General features: G+C 42.9%; 1 protein-coding gene across 1 annotated transcript; it reads left to right on the top strand.

Moving 5' to 3' along the window:
• Window positions 1–2,705: 2,705 nt before the first annotated feature.
• LNP1 (leukemia NUP98 fusion partner 1) lies at window positions 2,706–19,962 on the top strand. Its single transcript, XM_084875881.1, has 3 exons — window positions 2,706–3,227; window positions 15,185–15,415; window positions 19,204–19,962. The coding sequence occupies exons 1-3, from the start codon at window positions 3,069–3,071 to the stop codon at window positions 19,351–19,353; spliced, it is 540 nt and encodes a 179-aa protein (XP_084732007.1). The 5' UTR covers window positions 2,706–3,068; the 3' UTR covers window positions 19,354–19,962.
• Window positions 19,963–22,666: the final 2,704 nt, after the last annotated feature.

A 22,666-nucleotide genomic window follows, 5' to 3' on the forward strand; every position in this document is an offset into this window, starting at 1 on the left:
ACAGGACTCATTATATACTTGTACTCATAGCTAAGGTTTACTACAGTGCTACAAAACAAAATCAGCAAAGCAGAAAGGCAAACAGGTGAAGTCTGAGGAAGCCGGTCTTACGTGTCCAAGAGTCCCTTCCAGGTGACGTCACACGGGGTGTGCTTGATGCCTTTGGCAGGGAGCTCTGATGGCACACACAACGTGTTTACTAGGAAGCTCTCCGGAGACCCATTGCCACATTGGGGACCCAGAAAGACGTCATGTTTAGGAATTAGTAAGGACAACATTTTGAATTTCCAAGTTTTCAGAATGTGTTTACAATAATCCTTACCCCTTTTGTCCTGATCATTTATCTAGTAAGCAGCCTAGAAAAAATCAATTTCTATTTGGGGGTCAGCTATATTTGGTAATCAAACTGCCTAAGCAGAAAGATGAATGAAACACAATCAGGTAATCACTTTATTGTTGCAGACTTCAAATAATCTGGAAAGCCGAACACAAGTCACCAGCAGGGAGCGTTTGATGCGGAGATGAGAGGACCATGTGGGTGGAGAGGTCCCACTCCGTATGATGTCCTTCCTCCCAGCTTGTAGCTTACCACAAGTTAGATTTCTTGTAATCATGTCAGATGCAATAGGCCCCGCATTAGAAAATGTAGAGCCACCAACCAGCAGCTTTAGATGGTCCCATCAGAGAACAAGTCTTTCCCCATGGGCATCTGCCGGTGTCCCTTGTGGTACAGGCAGCACCCAAGGTGGTTTTATAGTTTACTAGAGACCCGGTGCATGAAATTTGTGCAGGGGGGTGTAGGGGGTGTCCTTCAGCCCAGCCTGCACCCTCTCCAATCTGGGACCCCTCAAGGGATGTCTGACAGCCTGTTTAACCCCAATCCCAGTCGGACATCCCTCTCACAATCCAGGACTACTGGCTCCCAACTGCCTGCCTTCCTGATTGCCCCTAACTGCTTCTGCCTGATCACCCCCTAACCACTCCCATGCCAGCCTGATTGATGTCTAACTGCTCCCCTGCCAGCCCGTTTGCCCCCAACTTCGTGTAACTGCCTTCCTTTGCAGGGTTGATTGCCCCCAACTGCCCTTCCTTGCAGCCCTGGTCCCCCCAAATGCCCTCCCCTGCTGGCCTTCTTGTGGTGGCCATCTTGTGTCCACATGGGGGCAGCCAGCTTGTGTGTTGGAGTGATGGTCAATCTGCATATTACTCTTTTATTAGATAGGATAGAGGCCTGGTGCATGGGTGGGGGCCAGCTGGTTTGCCCTGAAGGGTGTCCTGGATCAGGGTGGGGCTCCCTTGGGGTGTGGGACAGCCTGGGCAAGGGGCCTGTGGTGGTTTTCAGGTCAGCCACGCCCCTGGTGACCCAAGTGGAGGCCCTGGTATCTGGAATTTACTTACCTTCTACAAATGAAACTTTGTAGCTTGGCGCGGAGCCAAGCCTCCTACTCGCTCCATAGTGGCAGCCATTTCTGTTGGAATTTATGTATCTTCTACAATTGAAACTTTGTAGCCTGGAGTGGAGGCTGCAGCCAGCCAGGGCTGCAGAAGGTTGGATTCCTCCATTGCCCAGGGCAACCCTAGCCTCCTGCTCTTCCAGCTCAGTGGCTGCCACCATTTTTGTTGGAATTTATTTACCTTCTGTAATTGAAACTTTGTACCCCTGAGTGGAGGTCTGGGCTTCCTCCATTGCCAGGGAAACCCAAGCCTCCCCCCTGCTCTCTGTGGCTGCAGCCATCTTGTTTGGAGTTAATTTGCATACTCGCTCTGATTGGCTGGTGGGCGTGGCTGGTGGGTGTAGTGGACAGAGAGCAGAAATAGTAATATTTTGGCAGGAGGATGGGTGGAAAGGAAGAAAGAGGGAGCCTGCTGATGTGCTGGGAATGTGCTATGTGCTATGTCTTCACCTGCATGGTGGCAGTTATACAGGGGGAAATTTATGTGAATTCATCAGACTGTGCACTTAAGAGTTGTTCATTTTAGCCGAAACCACTTTGGCTCAGTGGATAGAGCTTCGGCCTGTGGACTAAAAGGTACCGGGTTCAATTCCGGTCAAGGGCATGTACCTTGGCAGCTGGTCGATGTTTCTCTCTCATCAACGTTTCTAACTCTCTATCCCTCTCAATTCCTCTCTGTGTAAAATCAATAAAAATAAAAAAATTTAAAAAAGAGTTGTTCATTTTACATGTACATGTAAATTATTTACATTTGAAAAAGATTTTTAATTGATTTTTAGAGAGAGCAGAAGGGAGAAGCGGGGAGAGAGAGAGAGAGAGAGAGAGAGAGAGAGAGAGAGAGAGAGAGAGGAGAGAGACTGAGACAGAGACATTGATGTGAGAGCAAAACATCTCAGGGATAGAGCCTGCAACTGGGCATGTGCTGTGTCCTGGGATGGAATGGGCAACATTTCAGTGCTGGGATGACGCCTAACCAGCTGAGCCACACACCAGCTGGGACTATTTACATTTGTATATGTATAAATAATGTCAATTAAACACCCTTTGCCCCAGGAGCTGCATTTTATATCAACATCCATTTTATTTATTAGGAGAGTATTTAGCTCTAGATATGACATGCCAATAGCTGGCCATCTTGCAGGCTGCAGTCAGTCTGTCCCTGTGAGTGACCCCATTTTGGAGCCAGCCTGGAGCTGACAGGCATATGATGAGGGTCATGCAGGATCATTGCTGACAGCTGAAGATGCCATCACAGCCATCGGCAGCAGAGTACTGGGAACATCAGGCAGTGGACTGTGCTTCCCAACCCGAGGCTGCGAGGCACTAGCCTGGCCATGGAAGGATTACAAAGCCTCTCAATTTAAAGAGACAGGGGGAGGGGAGGGGAGGGGCATGTGGGCAGCACGATTTATAAATAGTCATTTCCCTGGGCTGCCTGATGGTGAAGGGGTTGTTTAGTAAATCTTTCTCCTTTTAAGGATCCATTTTCGGAGACCATTTGAAAACACCAGTTTCATTCTTATCTTTTGGGGTTTCATCAAGCCAGCCGAGTTTGACAATCTTCCTGTCTGCCTGGCTTAGAGACAGGCCTTGGGTATTTTGAATCACCTCTCCATGGAGCACAGAGGTGATGATGATGATGATGATGTGTCTTTTGCCAAGTGGATGAGCAGCTTCTGGGGCCACAGCTGGATAGAGGAGGATGAGAGAGGACTCCGGGACCGCCGAGGATCACACCACACCAGTTACAGGAAAGCTTCCCTGCCCTGCCCAGTGAGTTATCCCATGGAACAGGGGAGGGCTGGACTAGGGAGGGGGTTTTCTCATGGACAATTTTGGAAGAGTCCTTCAGTATAAAGTTTTCTTTGGTTAAAAATCAGTGCTCCCAAGTTTTTTTATGTCCACAAAAATACCTTTTATCATTTTGTCTTATCCTCCAAGGGACCTGATTTTCTTCTACAGATAGTGATTTCATTATTATTATTATTATTATTATTTTATTTTCATTTTTATTTGTTTTTTTCTTTTTCCTTTTTTAATTTCCTTTTTATTTATTTATTTTTCTGTCTTCTTTTTCTTCTCTTCCTTTCTTCTTCTTCTTCTTCTTCTTTTTCTTCTTCTTCTTCTTCTTCTTCTTCTTCTTCTTCTTCTTCTTCTTTTTTTCTTTCAAAAAAAACCTTTAATATTCACCTTCCACTTTTGAAAGATGATTAAATCTTTGAGTTATACATGTTTTGAGTAATCTTTTTCCTATTCATCACCTTTTAAGGAAAGTGTTATGGACAGAGGTTGGCCTTCTTTTCAGTTCATTTTCTTTTTCTTTACATTTATTTATTTATTTTTAAAATTACTTTATTGATTAAGGTATCACATATTTGTCCTTATTCCCCCATTCCTATCCCAAATCCCTCCCCACACATACCCTCACTCTCCTGTTGTCTGTGACCACTGGTTAGGCTCATATGCATGCACACAAGTCCTTTGGTGATCTCTCTCCCTTATCCTTCCCCTCCCCTACCTTCCCTCTGAGGTCTGACAGTCTGATCAACGCTGTTCTTGTTCATCAGTCTATGTTGTTCATCATTTCCCCTTTTCTGTTTTCTCCTTAATTTTTTAAAAAATGTAATGATTTCTTCATTTTTAGTACTAAGGTATCTTTAACTTCTATGCAGAGATCCTGATAAGCCTGAGATAATCCTACTGAGTGACAATATAATTCAGGTCAAAGGGAAGAAACTTGATGCTATAGTTACTAGTAGTCTGTGTAGCATTGGTGTGGACCAATGTGTGACTTACAATAGTCTTTTTAAACAGTGAAAATAATTTCACTATTTGGTGAATTCTAAGGAACTGGGGATTCCATATAATAAATCACTCCTTTTGCCTGGCAAGTATGACTCAGTTAGCTGGAGTGTTGCCCCATATTCCAAATGGACACAAGTTCAATTCCTGATCAGGGCACATACCCAGGTTTTGGGTTCAGTTCCTGGTCAGGGTGCCTACAGAAGGCAGTTGCTGATGGATGTCTCTCTCTCTCATTGATGTTCCTCTCTCTCTCTCTCTCTCTCTCTCTCTCTCTCTCTCTCTCTCTCTCTCGTCCCACCCCCTTTTCCTTCCTCTCTGAAATTAATAAAAGTATATTTATAAATGCTGGGGTTCTTGTCCCATCCTTACAAAGGGTTCAGCATTCTGAAGAAAGGGGCTGATACATAGATTCAAGAAGGAGTCCAAGGATGAAAGATAATTTTGAAAGGCATTGGGGGGGTCAGAGGATCTTCAGCTAAAGGAACTGAAGACTCACTTTGTCTAAGGACCCCATGCTATTTATTTAACACAATTTGTCCTAAGGCAAGGTGGAGATATACACTTCAAAGGGTAGGGTTACAGAAGCATTGTCAGTTTGGGGAATAGCCTACAGCTGTTCAGGATTTTGGCCAACAGGAGGCAACAAAATGCCCTGAGCTGTCTGACAGCAGACAATCCTATTCCGGTTTCAGGGAGATGTTTTTTTTTTATTTATTTATTTTTTATTTTTTATTTATTTATTTTTTTAATTTTAATTTTTTTAATTTATTTTTTTTCATTTTTCATTTTTGCTTTTTTTTTAATTTAAATTATTATCTGTGTACATATTTTAACATTGCCCCCCCCATACATACCCTCCCTCCCCAGAGTTTTGTGTCCATTGGTTGTACTTATATGCATGTATACAAGTCCTTTGGTTGATCTCTTATCTCCCCCAGATCTCCCTACTCTCCCCGCTGTAATTTTACAGTCTACTTGTTGCCTTACTGTCTCTATATCTATTTTTTGGTTTGTCAGTTTATAATGTTTTTTAATATCCATAAATGAGTGAGGCCATGTGGTATTTCTTTTTCATTGACAGGCTTATTTCACTCAGCATCAGGGAGATGTTTTTTAGCTGCCCCAGCAGGTAATTACTTTTGTGGCTCACCCTTGTTGAGCCACCCAAGCTTCATCAACCTTTTGGTGAAACTCTTGTAATTATTACACACTGAAATTGGTTCCCGGAAATAAATAAATAAATAAATAAATAAATAAATAAATAAATAAATAAATAAATCGCCCCCTTTGATAAAATTTTAAAAAATATATTTTATTGATTTTTTTACAGAGAGGAAGGGAGAGAGAGAGCTAGAAACATCGATGAGAGAGACACATCAACCAGCTGCCTCTTGCACACCCCCTACCCGGGATGTGCCCGCACCCAACGTACATGCCCCCGACTGGAATCGAACCCAGGACCCTTCAGTCCGCAGACCGACGCTCTATGGCTTAGCCAAACCGGTTTCGGCCCCTTTGATAAATTTGATACACTTTTTTTCTTCTGGTTCTCATTTGGTTTCCTGATGGGAGAGGGAACCAAAATTCTCCCATCCTTAGCACTATTTTCCTATGGCTGGGCCGAGCACCAGTGTCTAGGGAGGAAGATGTGAGCTGGAAAGCCCTAAGGGGAATGGATGGGCCTGAGGAGGTGCGAGGTGTGGACTGGGCAGCAGGTACCAGCAGGGTTCCTCTGCTCACCTGGGGGAGGGGGGTAGAAGCTCCACAGTAGACAGTCTGTCCTCTGCTTCACAGCCACACAATGATGCTACAGCTTTTCTTTTTTACAAGTCACTTAGAATTCTAGGTGCCAGAGAATCCCTCCCCATCCTCCTGTTTCTGCCAACCCCAGAACCAAGTAATCTGGGGGGTAATGTTATTTTATTTTATTTTTAGCTCCCTAGTTCTCAGACGCAGCCTCTTTTATTCCCAGTGGTCAGCAAGGTGGAGGAATGAGACCTCTTGGAGACACAAATGTTTAAAAATAGGTCTCTTGCCAAATGTGGACTCAAGGACAAAGGGCAAGTTTCAATGCCTTCGTGAGCTCCAGGTTCCTTAAGTGAAAAAGAAGGGATTGGGCTGGGTGATCTCTGAGAACACTGCTTGCTCTGACTTTCCACGGCTCTGTTATAAAACAGAACTCCTACTTATCACACTCTTATTTTAATCTCCTATGTTCCACATCAAGCGAGGCATTCATAATGTGTGAGCCAGGATACGATTAGTTTCCAGTTTCCAGATAATGCGAACAGGAGGAAACAAAGAGGGAAAAATGTGATTTACTATTTGTCACAACAGCCTGTTAGAGCCACAGAAAATATGAAAACAAAGGAAGATACAAGGCGTAAAATGGGATTTCTTAAATAAGTTTTACTATCTATTAGACTTTAAAAACTGAGATAAATCCTTTATTTAGAGAATTGACTTTTAGGTTGCAATGTATATTTTGTTTGTTTTTAAACTATATTTTTATTGATTTCAGTGAGGAAGGGAGAGATAGAAAGAGCAATAATGAGAATCATTGATGGGGCTGCCTCCTGTATGCCCCCTACTGGGGATCGAGCCCACAACCTGGGCATGTGCCCTGACTGGGAATTGAACCATGATCACCTGGTTTATAGGTCATTGCTCAATTACTAGGCCACAGCAGCTGGGCTAGGTTGCAATGCTTTTCAGTGAGTTTTAGGTACTGAGTTCACTGGTCTAGGGCTTTAACATCAAATGGACTTCCTCGGTGTTTCTTCTGTGCTCCAAGGAGGCTGCATCTGTGCTGCCCACATTACAGTATATTGTTGTGGGGTCGAACCCTGGGTTCAAAATAAGACCACCATATTAAAAAAATATATATTAAAAAAAAAACACAAAACCGAAATCGGTTTGGCTCAATGGATAGAGCGTGGGCTTGGGGACTGAAAGGTCCCGGGTTCGATTCCGGTCAAGGGCATGTACCTTGGATGCGGGCACATCCCCAGCAGGGGGTGTGTAAGAGGCAGCTGATCGATGATCCTCTCTCATCAATGTTTCTAACTATCCTTCTCTCTTCCTCTCTGCAAAAAATCAATAAAATATATTTTTTTTTAAAAAAGGAAATTCCCTTAAAAAAAAAAAAGATTGAATTTAATGGCATTTGGGATATGATCTCAGTGGCATGTGGTTTAGATGAGTTTGGCTGCTTCAGTTTCTGAATGAAGGAGACAAGTCCTTGAAATGAGGGGGGGGCAGGGGGGGAGGGGGTGCGGGGGGAGACAGAGCAACTTTGGGGAAGGTGCCAAGTGTCTGAGGCATGGAGCCTCGTAAGTGCCAAGAGGCTTTCCTATAGCTCTCCCTTATTTCCCCAGTTATGCCTAGTGATAGGGTCTTCATGGCAGCCTCACATTGATCTAGTGCCACCACACGACAGAGCAGGATCCACTTATTCCCTCAATTAAAAAAAAATCATTTAAATGCATACTTTAAAAAATTTTAATGAATAAATAAATAAATAAATGCATAATTTAGCCGGGACCGGTTTGGCTCAGTGGATAGAGCGTCGGCCTGCGGACTGAAGGGTCCTGGGTTCGATTCCGGTCAAGGGCATGTACCTTGGTTGCGGGCACATCCCCAGTAGGGGGTGTGCAAGAGGCAGCTGATCGATGATTCTCTCTCATCAATGTTTCTAACTCTGTCCCTCTCAATTCCTCTCTGTGTAAAATCAATAAAATATATTTAAAAATAAATAAATAAATAAATAAATAAATAAATGCATAATTTAGAATGTCCTTTAGTTCCCCTAAAGGATGTCCAGTGGTATTGAATCTCTTTATTATTTCTACAAGAACTACCTACCACTTTATCAGCTGAAAACTGGAATTCCCCCCCCCCCCCCCCCCCCCCCCCCCCCGCTTGATGCTGTTTCCATTTGTCGACTAACTTACATTCATCCTGATTCTGATGTTATCACTGGACACTTACTATATAAATTATATAGTGTTATATAAATTACTAGTGATCCAGTGCACAGATTCATGCCCATTGAAAGGAAATCAATTAGAAGGGGCGGCGGGGCTGGACTGGGTGAGAGGGGCCGGACACGCCCTGGACCCAACCTCACGTGGTCCCTCCTCAGTTGGCCACATCTGGGGCAGTGCTGTGGCTCAAAGCCTTGAGTCAAAGCCTTGAGTCAAAGGGATCTGTGGAGTGAGCAGGGTCCCTCTGGCAGGTGGGGTCCCTTGGCCTGGCCTGCGGGGATCAGGCCGAAACCGACTCTCCAACATCCCCCAAGGGGTCCTGGAATGCTAGAGGGCACTCTGCAAAGATGCTGTTGTTGTTCAGGGTGGAACTCAAACCAGATTCAGGACCGACAGTGCCCCAGCAACAACATAACCCATGGCCAAAGGTAGAATCACGTGTACCCATGAGGAATTGGGCTTCCTCCTCTCTGGTTCCAGGGTGTGACACCCGGGAACCTCCGTTGCCAAGTCACTGCAGCTCTGCAGTTTCTATTGTACATTGAGCGTCTGCCCCCTGCTGGTCAATGTGTGTCATAGCTACTGGCCAGACACTTAGCATATTAACCTTTTATATATATATATATATATATATATATATATATATATATATATATATATATATATATATATATATATGAGAGAGAGAGAGAGAGAGAGAGAGAGAGATTCTTTAAAATATATTTTTTATTGATTTTGTACAGAGAGGAAGCGAGAGAGAGAGAGAAACATCGATGAGAGAGAGTCATTGATCAGCTGCCTCTTGCACACCCCCTACTGGGGATATGCCCGCAACCAAGGTATTATACATGCCCTTGACCGGAATTGAACCCGGGACCCTTCAGTCCCCAAGCCGACACTCTATCCATTGAGCCAAACTGGTTTCTGCTATATAGATTCTTTAGATAAAATTCTTAAATAGTATAATTCCTGAAGAACTACAAAGCATTATTATTTCTTTTGCAGTAGAATTCTGCTACGTCTGGTACAATGTTAAAAGTGACAGTTATAGGCAGTTTCACGTAGAAATAGAATGTCTTTGTTATTGTTCAAAATAAAAGTTTAGAATTATTAATCCAAGAAAGAGATGCCTCATGCTTAGGCATGGCACTCGATTTCTCCAGTAGTCAGTAGGCATGTCTTAGGCAAATCACTGAGCTAAGCTAAGATTCATTTTCCTCGTCTGTAAATGAGGAAACATGACTTCCTGTAGGATTTGTTCTGAGGTTAGAGATCAAGGTCAAAGTCCCCAGAGTGCCTGGTACACGCGGTGCACTAATACTCAATACCCAGCACCTGATCTTTCTTCTCCCTGTTTCTCACCTAGCTGTCAGTGGCTGGCCAGGAGCTTGTGTGTACTCTGAGGGCAGGCGGGGTACACTCCGAGGATGACTGCAGGGATAGGCAGGATAAAGAACATCAAGTTGTTAAGCTCTGAAGCGAAGATCTTACATAACCAACACCTTTAAAATCAGAACTTGGGGTCGGAGAGTACATAGGATTTTTCTTTAACAGCACCGGTTTCCTGGGCCCGCAGTGGAAACAGCCAAGTTAAAGCCTCTTCTGTAATGAGAGTCAGGCCACTGGGTAGTCATTGCTCTGAGAGTCAGTGCCTGCTGCAGGCCCTGCTGCTGGGGCCCTGGCAGCTCGGCCGGTGAGGTCAGACCCACCCCCAGTGACAAAGCCTCTTCCACGGCTGGGCAGGAGACACGTACACACTTTGTAAAAACAAGTTATGTGGGGGCATTGGTTCATGTCTTTGTAAGGGAAATTACATTACAAAGGCGCATACAATTGCAAAAGTAGAGCTTGCAGTATAGTAAGTAACATTTTTAAAAGTGGGAGCTTCTCCCTGTAACCAATTAGAGTGCTCTTTTACACTTGTTTCTCACAAAGTCCCACACCCCAAACAACAAGCTGGAAATTCCACCAGATATAAGAAGATATTGTGATTGAAACTTTTGCCATTCTTTTTAGAAAACATAAATGTTGTTGTTTTTATTGGTTTTGGGGAGAGAGAAGGGGAGAGGGAGAGATAGAAACATCAGTGATGAGAGAGAATCATGGATTGACTGCCTCCTGCACACCCCTTACTGGGATCTAGCTCACAACCCGGGCATGTGCCCTGACCGGGTGGGAATTGAACCAGTGACCTCCAGGTTTATGGGTTGATTTTCAACCACTGGGCCACACTGGCTGGGCAAAACTATGCCATTCTTTTCAGACCTCCCGGTCTCACATTTTAAAATTTTGTTTGAAAATGTTATTGTCACAGTCCCCAGAGGGCCTGGTACACGCGGTGCACTAATACTCAGTACCCAGCACCTGATCTTCTCCCTGTTTCTCAATTGGTTGAGTGTCGTCCCATGCTCCAAGAGGTCACTGGTTTCATTCCCAGTCAGAACACATGTCCAGGTTGTGGGTTCCATCCCCAGTAGGGGTTGTGCAGGAGGCAGCCAATCAATGTCTCTCTCTTTCTCTCTCTCTCTAAAAAAAAAAAAAAATTAAAAAAAATAAATAAAAAAAATAAAAAATAAAAAAAATCAATAAAACATATTTTACATATTTTTAAAATTATAAAAAATGTTATTGTGGTAAGACCAGTTAACCTGGGATCTATATCCTTAGATTTTGTTTTTTGTGTGTTTTTTTTTTTTTTTTTTTTTTGCAATTTTTAAAGTATGTAACCCATTGTTATTACCTAGAGGCTCAATACTGTGAAGCAGATCTCTGGAACTTATTCATCTTGCATAACTGAAATTTTATGTCCACTGATTAGCAATTTTCCATTTCCCCTCCTTTATCCCCTGGCAATCATCAATCTATTTTTTGCTTCTATGAGTTTGACTATTTATATGTTTTGGGGTGTTTTTTTTTTTTTTTTTTTTTTGAGTTTGACTATTTTAGATACCTCATGTACGTGGAATCATGCGTTATTTATGCTTCCCTGCTTAGCTCAAAAATTTTAAAATATCATTTTTTTCTTGATAATGTAAATTCACTTATTGTGGAAAACTTGAAAAATACTAAGAAGGAGGAGGAAACAAACAGTCCCACATCGCCGAGAAAACCTTTGGCCACAGTTCGGTATGTTTTCAGATTGCCCATCTTTTTTCTTTTTTTTTTTTTTAATATATTTTATTGATTTTGTACAGAGAGGAAGGGAGAGAGATAGAGTTAGAAACATCAATGAGAGAGTCATCGATCAGCTGCCTCTTGCACACCCCCTACGGGGGATATGCCCGCAACCAAGGCACATGCCCTTGACCGGAATCGAGCAACCAAGGCACATGCCCTTGACTGGAATCGAACCTGGGACCTTTCAGTCCCCAAGCCGATGCTCTATCCATTGAGCCAAACCGGTTTCGGCCAGATTGCCCATCTTATGCTAGCCCCTTACTTCAACCCCTCCACACCTCCCCACTCCAGCCTCCCTCCCTCAGGCCCCCCGCCCCTGCAGGCTTCTCTTCCTTCCACACCGCAGCTCCTCCTGTGACGGGCCTGGGCACAGTGGTGCTAGTCCTCAGGCAGAAAATGTTCCTGCTCGCTAATTAACCCTGCTTGTCCTTCAGATTGCAGCTTAGTCATCACATCTACACGGAAGTTTCCTGCTAATCCTCCCAGCCTCACCCACCCAAGTACACACAGTTTCACCCTGTTATATCCTCTCCTTGCACCTTGAACCTCCGAGTTTTGCTGATTTTTGGTTAATCCTTACCCGGGGATGTTTTCCCATTGCTGTTTAGAGAGAATGAAAATGGAGGGGGAGTGACTGAAGAAATCTCGATGTTAAAGAGACACATGGATTGGTTGCCTCCTGCATGCATCCTGACCAGGGCCGGGGATCTAGCTTGCAACTGAGGTACAAGGTATTAAACCCAGGACTGCTGGTCAAAGCTCTATCCACTGAGCCAAACTGGCCAGGGCCACCATGAACCTTTGTAGCATCTGCCAAAGGAGTAAGCATGTGGGTATGTGTTTTGTGTTTTTTCTCCGAGGCAGACATGAGCACCAAGATGGGCACACTCTGCCTGTTTTGCTCCCCAATTTACTCACAGCTCCAAGGACCATAAATGGACTTGTACGTACACATTTCCCTCATGTACATGGCAGCTTTACAGATCTTTAACCATATTTCTGATCACCGTTTGATAGTAAGTTTCTAGACACGTGTATTTGTCTGGTAGGGCTGCCATAGCACAATGCCCCAGACTGGGAGGCTTGAGCAATAGAAATTTATGTCCTCACAGATCTGGGGGTGGGAAGTCCAAGATCAAGGAGTCGGCAGATGTGGTTTCTTCTGGGGCTCCCTCCTAGGCTTAGCGACAGCCACCGCCTCACTGTGTCCTCACATGGTGTTTCCTGTGTGAACATGTCCTTGGTGGTCTCTGTGTGTCCAAATTTCCTCTTTAATTGGAACTCCAGTCAGACTGGATGAGGGCCCACCCTAGTGGCCTTATTTTAACCCAATCTTTAAAGTTCCAGCACCAAATGAGGTCACATTCTGAGTTTCTCACATGGGGCTTCAATATGTGAATTGGAGGGGAGAGACACAACTCAGCCCATTACAACACTCAACAGCTGGATCCAAGGAGCAGGATATTTTAATCTTCTGACACCTTTTGCCAATGGCTTACTGGGAAGGCGTGTCCATTTATAGTCCTACCAGCCGGGAATCACAGTCCTGTCTCTCTCCACTTTTGTCACTTCTTAGTATCATTAAGAAACATTATTTTTATTTTTGCTAACCCAAAAGGCAAAATTGTACATTATTTCATTTAAATAATTATTGATGACTAATAAGCACAAACAATTTTTATCATTTGGCATTTCTTTTTTTTTTCATTCTTTATATATTTATTAATCCAATAGATATTCAATAAACTCATCCTGTGAATAAGGCAAGGTGCTGCATGAGACTGGGATTTCAGCAGAGAATGAAACATAGCCCTTGATGTCATGGAGATACAAATTAATGGAGAAGAGAGACATGTTACAGAGTTACCGATTACATTTGTGATGAGTAGGGTAAAGAGGTAGGAGCGCCCAGGAGAACATCTGACAGAGACCTGAACCGCTCAGGGTGGCGGGAAAGGCTCTCCGGGGATATGCAGTTTCAGTGCTGACTGAAGGATGATTAGCTATTAGTGAGGCAAAGGTGGAGGGTGAGGACACAGGAAGAAAGAGCAAAGGGAAACTAAGCGTACAGTGGTAGAAGGCAAGGGAAAGAGTGTTTCCAGAAGGGCAAATGGGTTGAATGCTACTGAATTAATCAAGATCAAAATGTGCACAGAACTTGGCAAAATTGAGACCAATATCATAACCAAAATTAGTTGTGGATACAAAAGTTTGAATGGAGTGGGTTGGGTAGTGAGAAAAATTGGGAGAGCAAGTGTCATAATTCTAAGAAGTTTGATTTCTCTGAAATATTATTCTGTGATCATTTTCCAATTGATTTGAACACATGTCATTGTATTACATGATTTCTATGTTTTTCTTATATATGTAAGATAAACTCTGTATTGTCAGGATATATATTTTTTAATATGTTTTATTGATTTTTTACAGAGAGGAAGAGAGAGAGATAGATAGTTAGAAACATCAATGAGAGAGAATTGTCAATCAGCTGCCTCTTGCACATCCCCTACTGGGGATGTGCCCACAACCAATGTACATGCCCTTGACCGGAATCGAACCCGGGATCTTTCAGTCCGCAGGCTGATGCTTTATCCACCGAGCCAAACCGGTTTCAGCTGTATTGTCAGGATATTATTAAACACTAGAGGCCCAGGGCACACAAAATCATGTACGAGTTTCTCGCTTCCGCTTGCCTCAGCTGGCCACCCTGTCCATTGCTTCGAGAGCCACCACTCACAGGCCAGGGCAGGGGGAGGGAGTGAGAGTCACATCAATGCACCTCCTGGTGACCGGTCTTTGGTCGTTACAGTGTTATGACCACTGGGTTTTTATTATATAGATTAGTAACATGTAGCACATGTTTTTTGGTTTTTGTCTGCTATTTAACTTTAAGTTGCTTTTGATGCATATTAGCATTTTTATTTTTGCATAGTTAAATTAATTTTTTTTTCATTCTGATTTATTCCATTGCTCTTCTGCTTAGAAATTTCTTCTTTGGTGCTAACTTCAGCAGCGCATACTAGGTGTACTAGTTAATAATGCAGATTTTCTTTCAATAGATGGAGTTATACATATGTTAATATATATGCAATTTGATATGTATGTTATTTTGTTGTATTGATAACAAGCTTCAAAACTTCATATATCAAATTTTCTGAAGGTGTTAACATTATAGATATTTTTACACTTAAAAATGTTGAGTTTTGTTCCTAAAAAAGAGCATTTGTGGGAAGTTTTAATTCATTACTTTATTTTGAAGAAAAGTGCTACTGAATACTTCGGGAGGCTTATGGTGAACATGCTCAAGATACTGTGAATACTGGTTTAAACACTTTAAAAGTGATGATTTCAATGTGAAAGACAAAGAACATCCAGGTCAACTAAAAAAGCTTGAAGACCAAATTTATTCTTTATACAGAAATCACATATTCATTTTTGTATTATTTCTTAAACATGTATAGTTTCATTAAAATTTGTTGTAATTTTTGAATTTACTTATACATATCAATTCAAGGCTTTGAATGCTTCATTATATTGCCCTAATGGTGGAGGAGCAAGATAGCTAGTCTTGGGATGCTTCACTTAATGTTTTAACCGATTGATTCTACTGCTTTATTGTAGAAGAAAGGTCATACTGATGAAAAAGATAAAATTTCAGTTCAACCTGATGTTTGTTTTGTTAGTAACTTATGGTTGTTCTGTCTCTGAGCTAATTTCACGCAGTCTCTTTATATTGTAAACGTTTTTATTCTATATTCCCAGTTTCCTGTGCTTCCCAGAGTCACATCACATGACAGCCATCCTAGAAGGCATTCTCATGAGGACCAGGGATTTCGATGCCGTACCCACATGAAGGATTACAGAAAACACTCAGAGGATGGGCCATTCAGGGATCCGCTGGAATCAAACAGAAGATCCCATTCCAAAACTCGGGCATTTTCAGAGTCCTTTGAGCAACAACTGTGCTTTAGAACCAAACGCTCTGTGTCTTTGGTATGTAACAGAGTTATTAATATTTAAGCGAGTTTAGAAAAGGAAACCCAAAGGATTCTTCCTCCCCATACTTGTGGAGAACAAATTAACTTTTTCATTTATAGCTCATTGATGAGATCTTTGAAAAATGACACTCAGTTTTACTGTACATAGCTCAGATGTACATAATTTTAATTTGTTTTTATTGAAGGCATCTGGTGTAGGAAAAATTCCTGGAGGACCATTAGTGGAATGTTTTTGTTATGGAGGTTCTCCAGTTCTTTGAGACTGCTTTCATCACACTTATTATAAACCAGAGGCCCAGTGCACAAATTCGTGCACAGGCAGGGTCCGGCCGATTAGGGTGGGAGAGAGCAGATCAAGGACTAATCCGGCTGGAGGGAGGGGTTGTGGGCAGTTGGCTAGCTGTCCCCGCTCCCTGGTTGAACTCCTGGTCAAAAGGCTAATTTGCATATTAATCTTTTATTATCCTACCTACTAAAGAGGAAATATGCTAATTGAAGGCAGCACCCACAGCCAATAACAGGGAATATGCTAATTGACTGCCACACCCTCAAAGGTGGTGGCGCCCAGAGTCACATGATGATGGCACCCAATCCCCTCAGCCCTGCTTGCCTCCGGTGTCCCCCAGTCCCTTCAGTCCCCTAGCTACCTAGGGCCAGCTCAAAATGCAGATTGTATCTAATCTTCTGACCTGATAATATTTTTTTGTAGGGAGATTTCAGATCATGCGTTGCAAGCAATTCATTCTCTTTAATGTGTGTGTGTATGTGTGTTTCTTTCCCTGGCTGTAGTTCCTCAGTCTTTACTTAGCTTTTGTAACACTGTCAGATAGAATACAGGGCAGTTACTTTTTAGAATGATGTTCAATTTGTTTTTTTTCTGGTATTTCTTCATAGTTAGATTAAGATTATGATATTTTTGCAAGAATAAAGCAGAAGTGAAGGAATTCCTGTTTTAAAACTATACTTTAAAACTAATTATATTCATTCAGGAAATTTACTAACTGCTTTAAATTCTTTCTGGAATAAGGTAGGATATAAATATATTTTGAAAAATACTTTAATCTAAACACTTCTTTGTTGATTCTAATGGCCTAAAATTGTTTTTCACATAGTCTTATAAAATTGCTTAAGTGAAATCATTTGCTAATATTATAAGCCCTGAAAGTGTGTAAATGTGTTTTTTTATTGAAATATTTATCGCATTATTCCTAAAATATAACATGTTGCTCCATTCATTTCCCAAGTTCTTTCTTTCATTTTTTAAAATATATTTTTATTTATTTCAGAGTTGAAGGGAGAGGGAGAGATAGAAACATCAATGATGAAGGAGAATTATTGATTGGCTGCCTCCTGCATGCCCCCTACTGGGGATCTAGCCTGCAACCCGGGCATGTGCCCTGACCAGGAATTGAACCGTGACCTTCTGGTTTATAGATCAATGCTGAACCACTGAGCCATGCTGGCTTGGCCCAAGTTCTTCCTTTTGAATGCCAAGATAACCAAGGCAGCATTTTCAACTTTTTTTTTTTTTTTTTTTTTTTTTTTTTTTTTTAACTCAAGAATTCTTTTCATAGGTATCTCTCTATATAAAAGTCTAAGTGACCAGCTGTAGGTATGACCCACACTAACCACCAAGGGGCAGACGCTCAATGCAGGAGCTGCTGAGCTGTGGTCACTTGGCATTGGTAGTTCTCGGTGACACATCTGGAACCAGGGAGGAAGGAGCCCAATTCCGGGGTGTGTCACACAAAAACTGCCTTCTCGCAATCCAGGACCTCTTGGGAGATGTCAGATCCCCACAGGCCGGGCCAAGGGACCCCACCGGTGCTCAGATTGGGCCTCTAGTATACTATAATAACTAGAAATCTGCTAGGAATTTACAAAATCATTTCAATTTTCATATGATAAAATATTTATAGTAAATAATTTTAAATTAAATATTTTCTCATATCAGTTTTAATGAGTATATTATAAAGTTTATCTTAATACAAAATTAAAAACTCAGAACACATACAGATATTTTAAAACCTTTTTTTCTATTTCACAACTGACACACCTTTCCAAAGCTAACTACATTAAAAAGTGTGACTTGTCAGAATTTATAAATGACATTTTTTATCTTTTGTGTGAGCACCAGCTGCATACTAATGTGGAGATTTAAATTCTGTATCTTTTAGCATCTAAAAGACCAGAAACTGCTTTTGTAGCTGATTACGACCAACAACAAATGACTTTTCAATATCATTTTGATACTGAAAAACTCAATTGGCTTATATTGATAATTTTCACATTTTGTTTCTAAGTGAGATAAGAAAAATATTTCAGCCGAAACCAGTTTGACTCTGGATAGAGTGTCGGCCTGTGGACTGAAAGATCCCAGGTTTGATTCAGGTCCAGGCATGTACCTTGGTTGTGGGCACATCCTCAGCAAGGGGTGTGCAAGAGGCAGCTGATCGATGATTCTCTCTCATCAATGTTTGTAACTCTCTATCCCTCTCTCTTCCTCTCTGTAAAAAATCAATAAAATATATTTTTTTTAAAAAGAAAAATATTTCAGGTCATAATTTCTGAGCATTTCTCAGTCTTTATTCTCAATAAAGGAAAAGCCAAAGTGGAAATAATCATCACTATATTTTCTTTTTTTTATACTGTTTTTTTTTCTAAGTAGTAGAGACATTCATGACTGCTAAATATAAATTTTGATCAGACTGATAGATCTAATACAATCGATGCAACCTAATGAAAATAATCTGGAGGCACATTTATGGAGTTAGTTCAGTTGTTAAGTTCCTCTTAGTTTGTATCTCAGCCTCATCATTTGTTTGGCTTTCTGTCTTTGACGAATGGACTCATATGGATCGAAATGAAGCGATCCTGGTACATCACACAAACAGTTTACATTGCAGAATAACTGACATCCCTGCGGGCTGAGCCGGGGCCTTGCTCATCTCACTGCCGCTCACCACTGTGCCAGTTCACTTGGTAGGCATTTAGGGGTTCCCAAACGTTTCTAGATCAGACGAAGGAAGGGAGAACAATGGTTTTATTTCTTTTACTTTAAAAGAGAAAAGTGTAAACTTTTCATCATCACCACATCTATCAATGCTCTTGTTTTGGTCAGTAATCCCTTTGAAAGGCCTTCCCTGACCATGGAAACTAAAGAAGCCACCCTTCCCCCAAATAGTTCTCTGTCATATCCTCCTGTTCATAATTATCATTGCACTCATCACTATTAGTTATTCTCTGTTTCTTTTTAGTCTTATTGTCTGTGTCCCTCCACCTAGGTATAAAATGTAGGAAGTTGGATCTCTGTAGTTGGTGCTGTATCTCCTGCTCCCAGTGAATATGGGCCCCTGGGTAACCTGCTGGGGACTGTTGATGATTTGGGTGTCATTTTGACACTTCAGTCTTCACGAAGTCCTTAGATTAAAACTAATGCAAACCCTACTATTAGTATATTTTAAGGGAGTGGACACAGGGAGGTTAGAATCATTGCACGTATGATTCACTTGCCACATTCCTTTTCAGTTTTGTGTCAGAGGCAAAGAGTCAGTCACGTGCAAGCTGAGCTTCCTCCATAGACCTTCAAAGGTCCCCTATTCCTTTTACTTATGACTAAAATCCTTAGCACCACCCTTAGGCTCATGCTAATTTATTATAAGAAACTAAGATGTGGAAGTCTGCTCAATGATCAGGCCTTTCTTCATTTCTGATAATTAAGAGAAATGGCGGGACGTTATTAGCCACCTGCACTTTCAAGCTTTTCGGATCCTTCTCTTCCAGGGACCTGAGAGCAGAAAGGACAGAAACGAAAGAGAATGCCTGCGGATGGAGACGAGATCCCGTAAGAAGGTGGAGGAAAGGAGGAGCTCTAGGAAGGAAGAGCATGCAGAAGCACACATGGTTCCTCTCTTGGAGCAAGGACCCAAATAGTACTTCGTTTCCACGTTAGGACGACAGAGGCCGCTGTGTTTTTTGGCTTCTGTATACTACACTGCAGGTAGCTGTAAAATACTGTCTGCGATGCTGAGCGATGGAAGTGGGCGCTGGTTCCACTGCTCCCCAAGAAGACATCCTACTCCAGCTCTGGCATCCGAGTTGAGAGTTTGATCTGCTTTGTTGCCCTTTTATGGGTAACCTACATAATAAAAGGCTAATATGCAAATTGTCCCCTCAACCAGGAGTTTGACCAGGCGGTGGGGTGATTGGCCAACCAACAGTGGCCCCTCCCCCTAACCGGCCCTACTCCTATTGGTCCCCTTCACCCCATCTGGGTGGGATCAGCTGCCAACCTCCCATGTCTCCTTCCTCCGGCTGTCTGGCCTGATCAGCCCCTATACGGGCAGCCAGACCCCATCTAGGCATGAATTTGTGCACCAGGCCTCTAGTAAGAAGGATGAAAAGTATTTTAATAAAGTAATTCTTGAAAATGTAAAGAAAGATATTTAAAGAGCCATCCACACTTCTTCACTAGTCCTTCTTCACATCAGCATCACAAATAATCTTAAATGTCATTGGTGTGACTCTAGGTTTACTTCCTTACTAGAAGTAATTATGTAAGTGCTAGTGGTTCAGTGCACAAAATTTGTGCATGGGGGGTGTCCCTTAGCTTGGCCTGTACCTTCTCCAATTTGGGACCCCTCAGGGGATGTCTGACTGCCAGTTTAGGCAGTTGGACATCCCTTTCACAATCCAGGACTACTGGTTCCTAACTGCTCGCCTGCCTGCCTGCCTGATTGCCCCTAACCACTCTGCCTGCCTGCCTTCTTGTTCCTAACTGCACTCCCTTGCTGGCCTGATCACCCCCAACTGTTTCCCCCCTCTCATACCCCCCCCCCCGTCAGCCTGATCACCTCCAACTGTCCCCCGCTGGCCTGCTTACCCCCAACTGCCCCCCCCCCCCGCTGGCCTGCTCGCTCCCAACTGCACCCCTCCACACACACACACACACACACACACACACACACACGGCCATCCTGCTCACCCCTAACCACCTCTGCCTCAGCTGTGCCACCATGGCTTTGTCCGGAAGGATGTCTGGGAGATATCCCTTTCATTAGTATAGATGTCTAATGGCCAGCGTTTAATAAGGACTGGTAGTTAACATGCCAAATACTAAGCTGAGGCCATATATTTCTTTTTGTTGTTGTTGATTTCAGAGAGGAAGGAAGAGGGAGAGAGATAGAAACACCAATAATGAGAGAGAATCATTGATCGGCTGCTCCTGCATACCCCACACCAGGAATCCAGCCCACAACCTGGGCATGTGCCCTGACCAGGAATTGAACCGTGACCTCCTGGTTCATAGGTCAACCCTCAATCACTGAACCACTAGTCTGAAGTCTTTAAAGCATTACCTAGAACAATCCTCACCACTCTAAGGTGGGACCTATTCTTCTCTTTACTTGCTGGCTGAGGAAACTGATGTTTAGAAAACATCAGGCCTTCACAGGTGTGGTGGCAGAGTTAGGAACAGAGTTTAGTTCATTCTGACTTGTGCTCCTAACCCAAGGCAGGGCCTCCATTTCTCTTTAGCAGTGAGTCCTGACGCAGTATTTGAGAACTGAGCAGGAGTGGGAGGAAGTTACCGTTTTGATTACATGAGTGGAGACTGATTCTCTGAGGTCTGCTGTGTGCTCTTGGTTGTATCTTTATGCAGCCATATTCTTTACCATTTACTTATTAATTATTTAAAAAAATATTTTATTGATTTTTTACAGAGAGGAAGGGAGAGGGATAGAGAGTTAGAAACATCGATGATAAAGAAACATTGATCAGCTGCTTCCTGCCCACCCCCTACTGGGGATGTGCTCACAACCATGGTACATGCCCTTGGCCGGAATCAAACCTGGGACCCTTCAATCCACAGGCTGATGCTTAATCCACTGAGCCAAACCAGTTAGGGCTATTTATTAATTATTTTTATCCTACATAATAAAAGCCTAATATGTTAGGTGTCCGACTGACAGTTCAACCAGTTGCTATGACACGTAGTAACCACCAGAGGGCAGACGCTCTGACTGATAGGTGAGCTTGTTTCTGGGGTCTGGCCGATTGGGAGTGGGTGAGATGGGCCGGACACACCCTAGAACCCTCCCTTGGTTCCTCCCAGCCCTGATCTCCCTGGACTGGGCCTGGGCGAGACTGGCCAGACATGCTCTCCCCAGGTTGCTCCCTGGCTGGCCAATCTCCTGAGATCCCTCCCCAGCCTCTAAAATATTTATTTTAATTAATTTCCTTTCAATGTGCATGAATCTATGCACTGGTCCTCTAGTTTAAACATAATTCTATCTACTAAAAGAGTAATATGCAAATTGACCATCACTCCAACACAAAAGATGGGCTGCCCCCATGTGGTCAAAGATGGCTGCCCCCATGTGGACACAAGATGGCGACCACAAGATGGCCAGCAGGAGAGGGAAGTTGGGAGGGACCAGGCCTGCAAGGGAGGACAGTTGTGGGTGACCAGGCCTTCAGGGAAGGGCAGTTGAGGGGAGGGAGGACCAGGCCTGTAGGGGATGGCAGTTAGGGGTGACCAGGCCTGCAGGGGAGGGCAGTTAGAGGCAAACAGGCTGGCAGGGGAGAGCAGTTAGGCATCAACCAGGCTAGCAGGGGAGTGGTTAGGGGATGATCAGGCTGGCAGGCAGAAATGGTTAGGGGCAGTCAGGAAGGCACATAGGTGATCAGTTGGGAGCCAGCAGTCTTGGATTGTGAGAGGGCTGTCCGACTGCCCGTTTAGGCCCAATAAGATCGGGCCTATATGGGCAGTCGGACATCCCTTAGGAGTCCCAGATTGGAGAGGGTGCAGGCTGGGCTGAGGGACACCCCATACCCCTAGTGCATGAATTTTGTGCACTGGGCCTATAGTTGACATATAACACTATATTAGTTTCAGGTGTATAACATTTATAGAAATTGTGAAATGATTATCACAATAAGGCTAACATCCATCACCACACATAGTTACAGTTTTTTTTTTTTCTTATAATGGGAAGTTTTATGATCTTAGCAATGTTCAAATATACTGAGTAACTACAGTTGCCATATTGTCTATTACATCCCATGGATTATTTAAAAAGTATGGAACACCTTATAAATTTGTGTCACTTTGCTCAGCAGTCAGTCTTTTCTGTGTTATTCCAGTTTTAGTATACGTGCTGCTGAAGTGAGCATGTGTTTTACTCGTTTTTTCAGCTTTGTTAAGGTATAATGGAAAAATAAAATTGTATGTATTTAAATTGTACAA

The sequence above is a fragment of the Pipistrellus hanaki genome, assembly GCF_964339955.1.
Source record: "Pipistrellus hanaki genome assembly, chromosome: 2".
NCBI classification, from domain to species: Eukaryota; Metazoa; Chordata; class Mammalia; order Chiroptera; family Vespertilionidae; genus Pipistrellus; species Pipistrellus hanaki.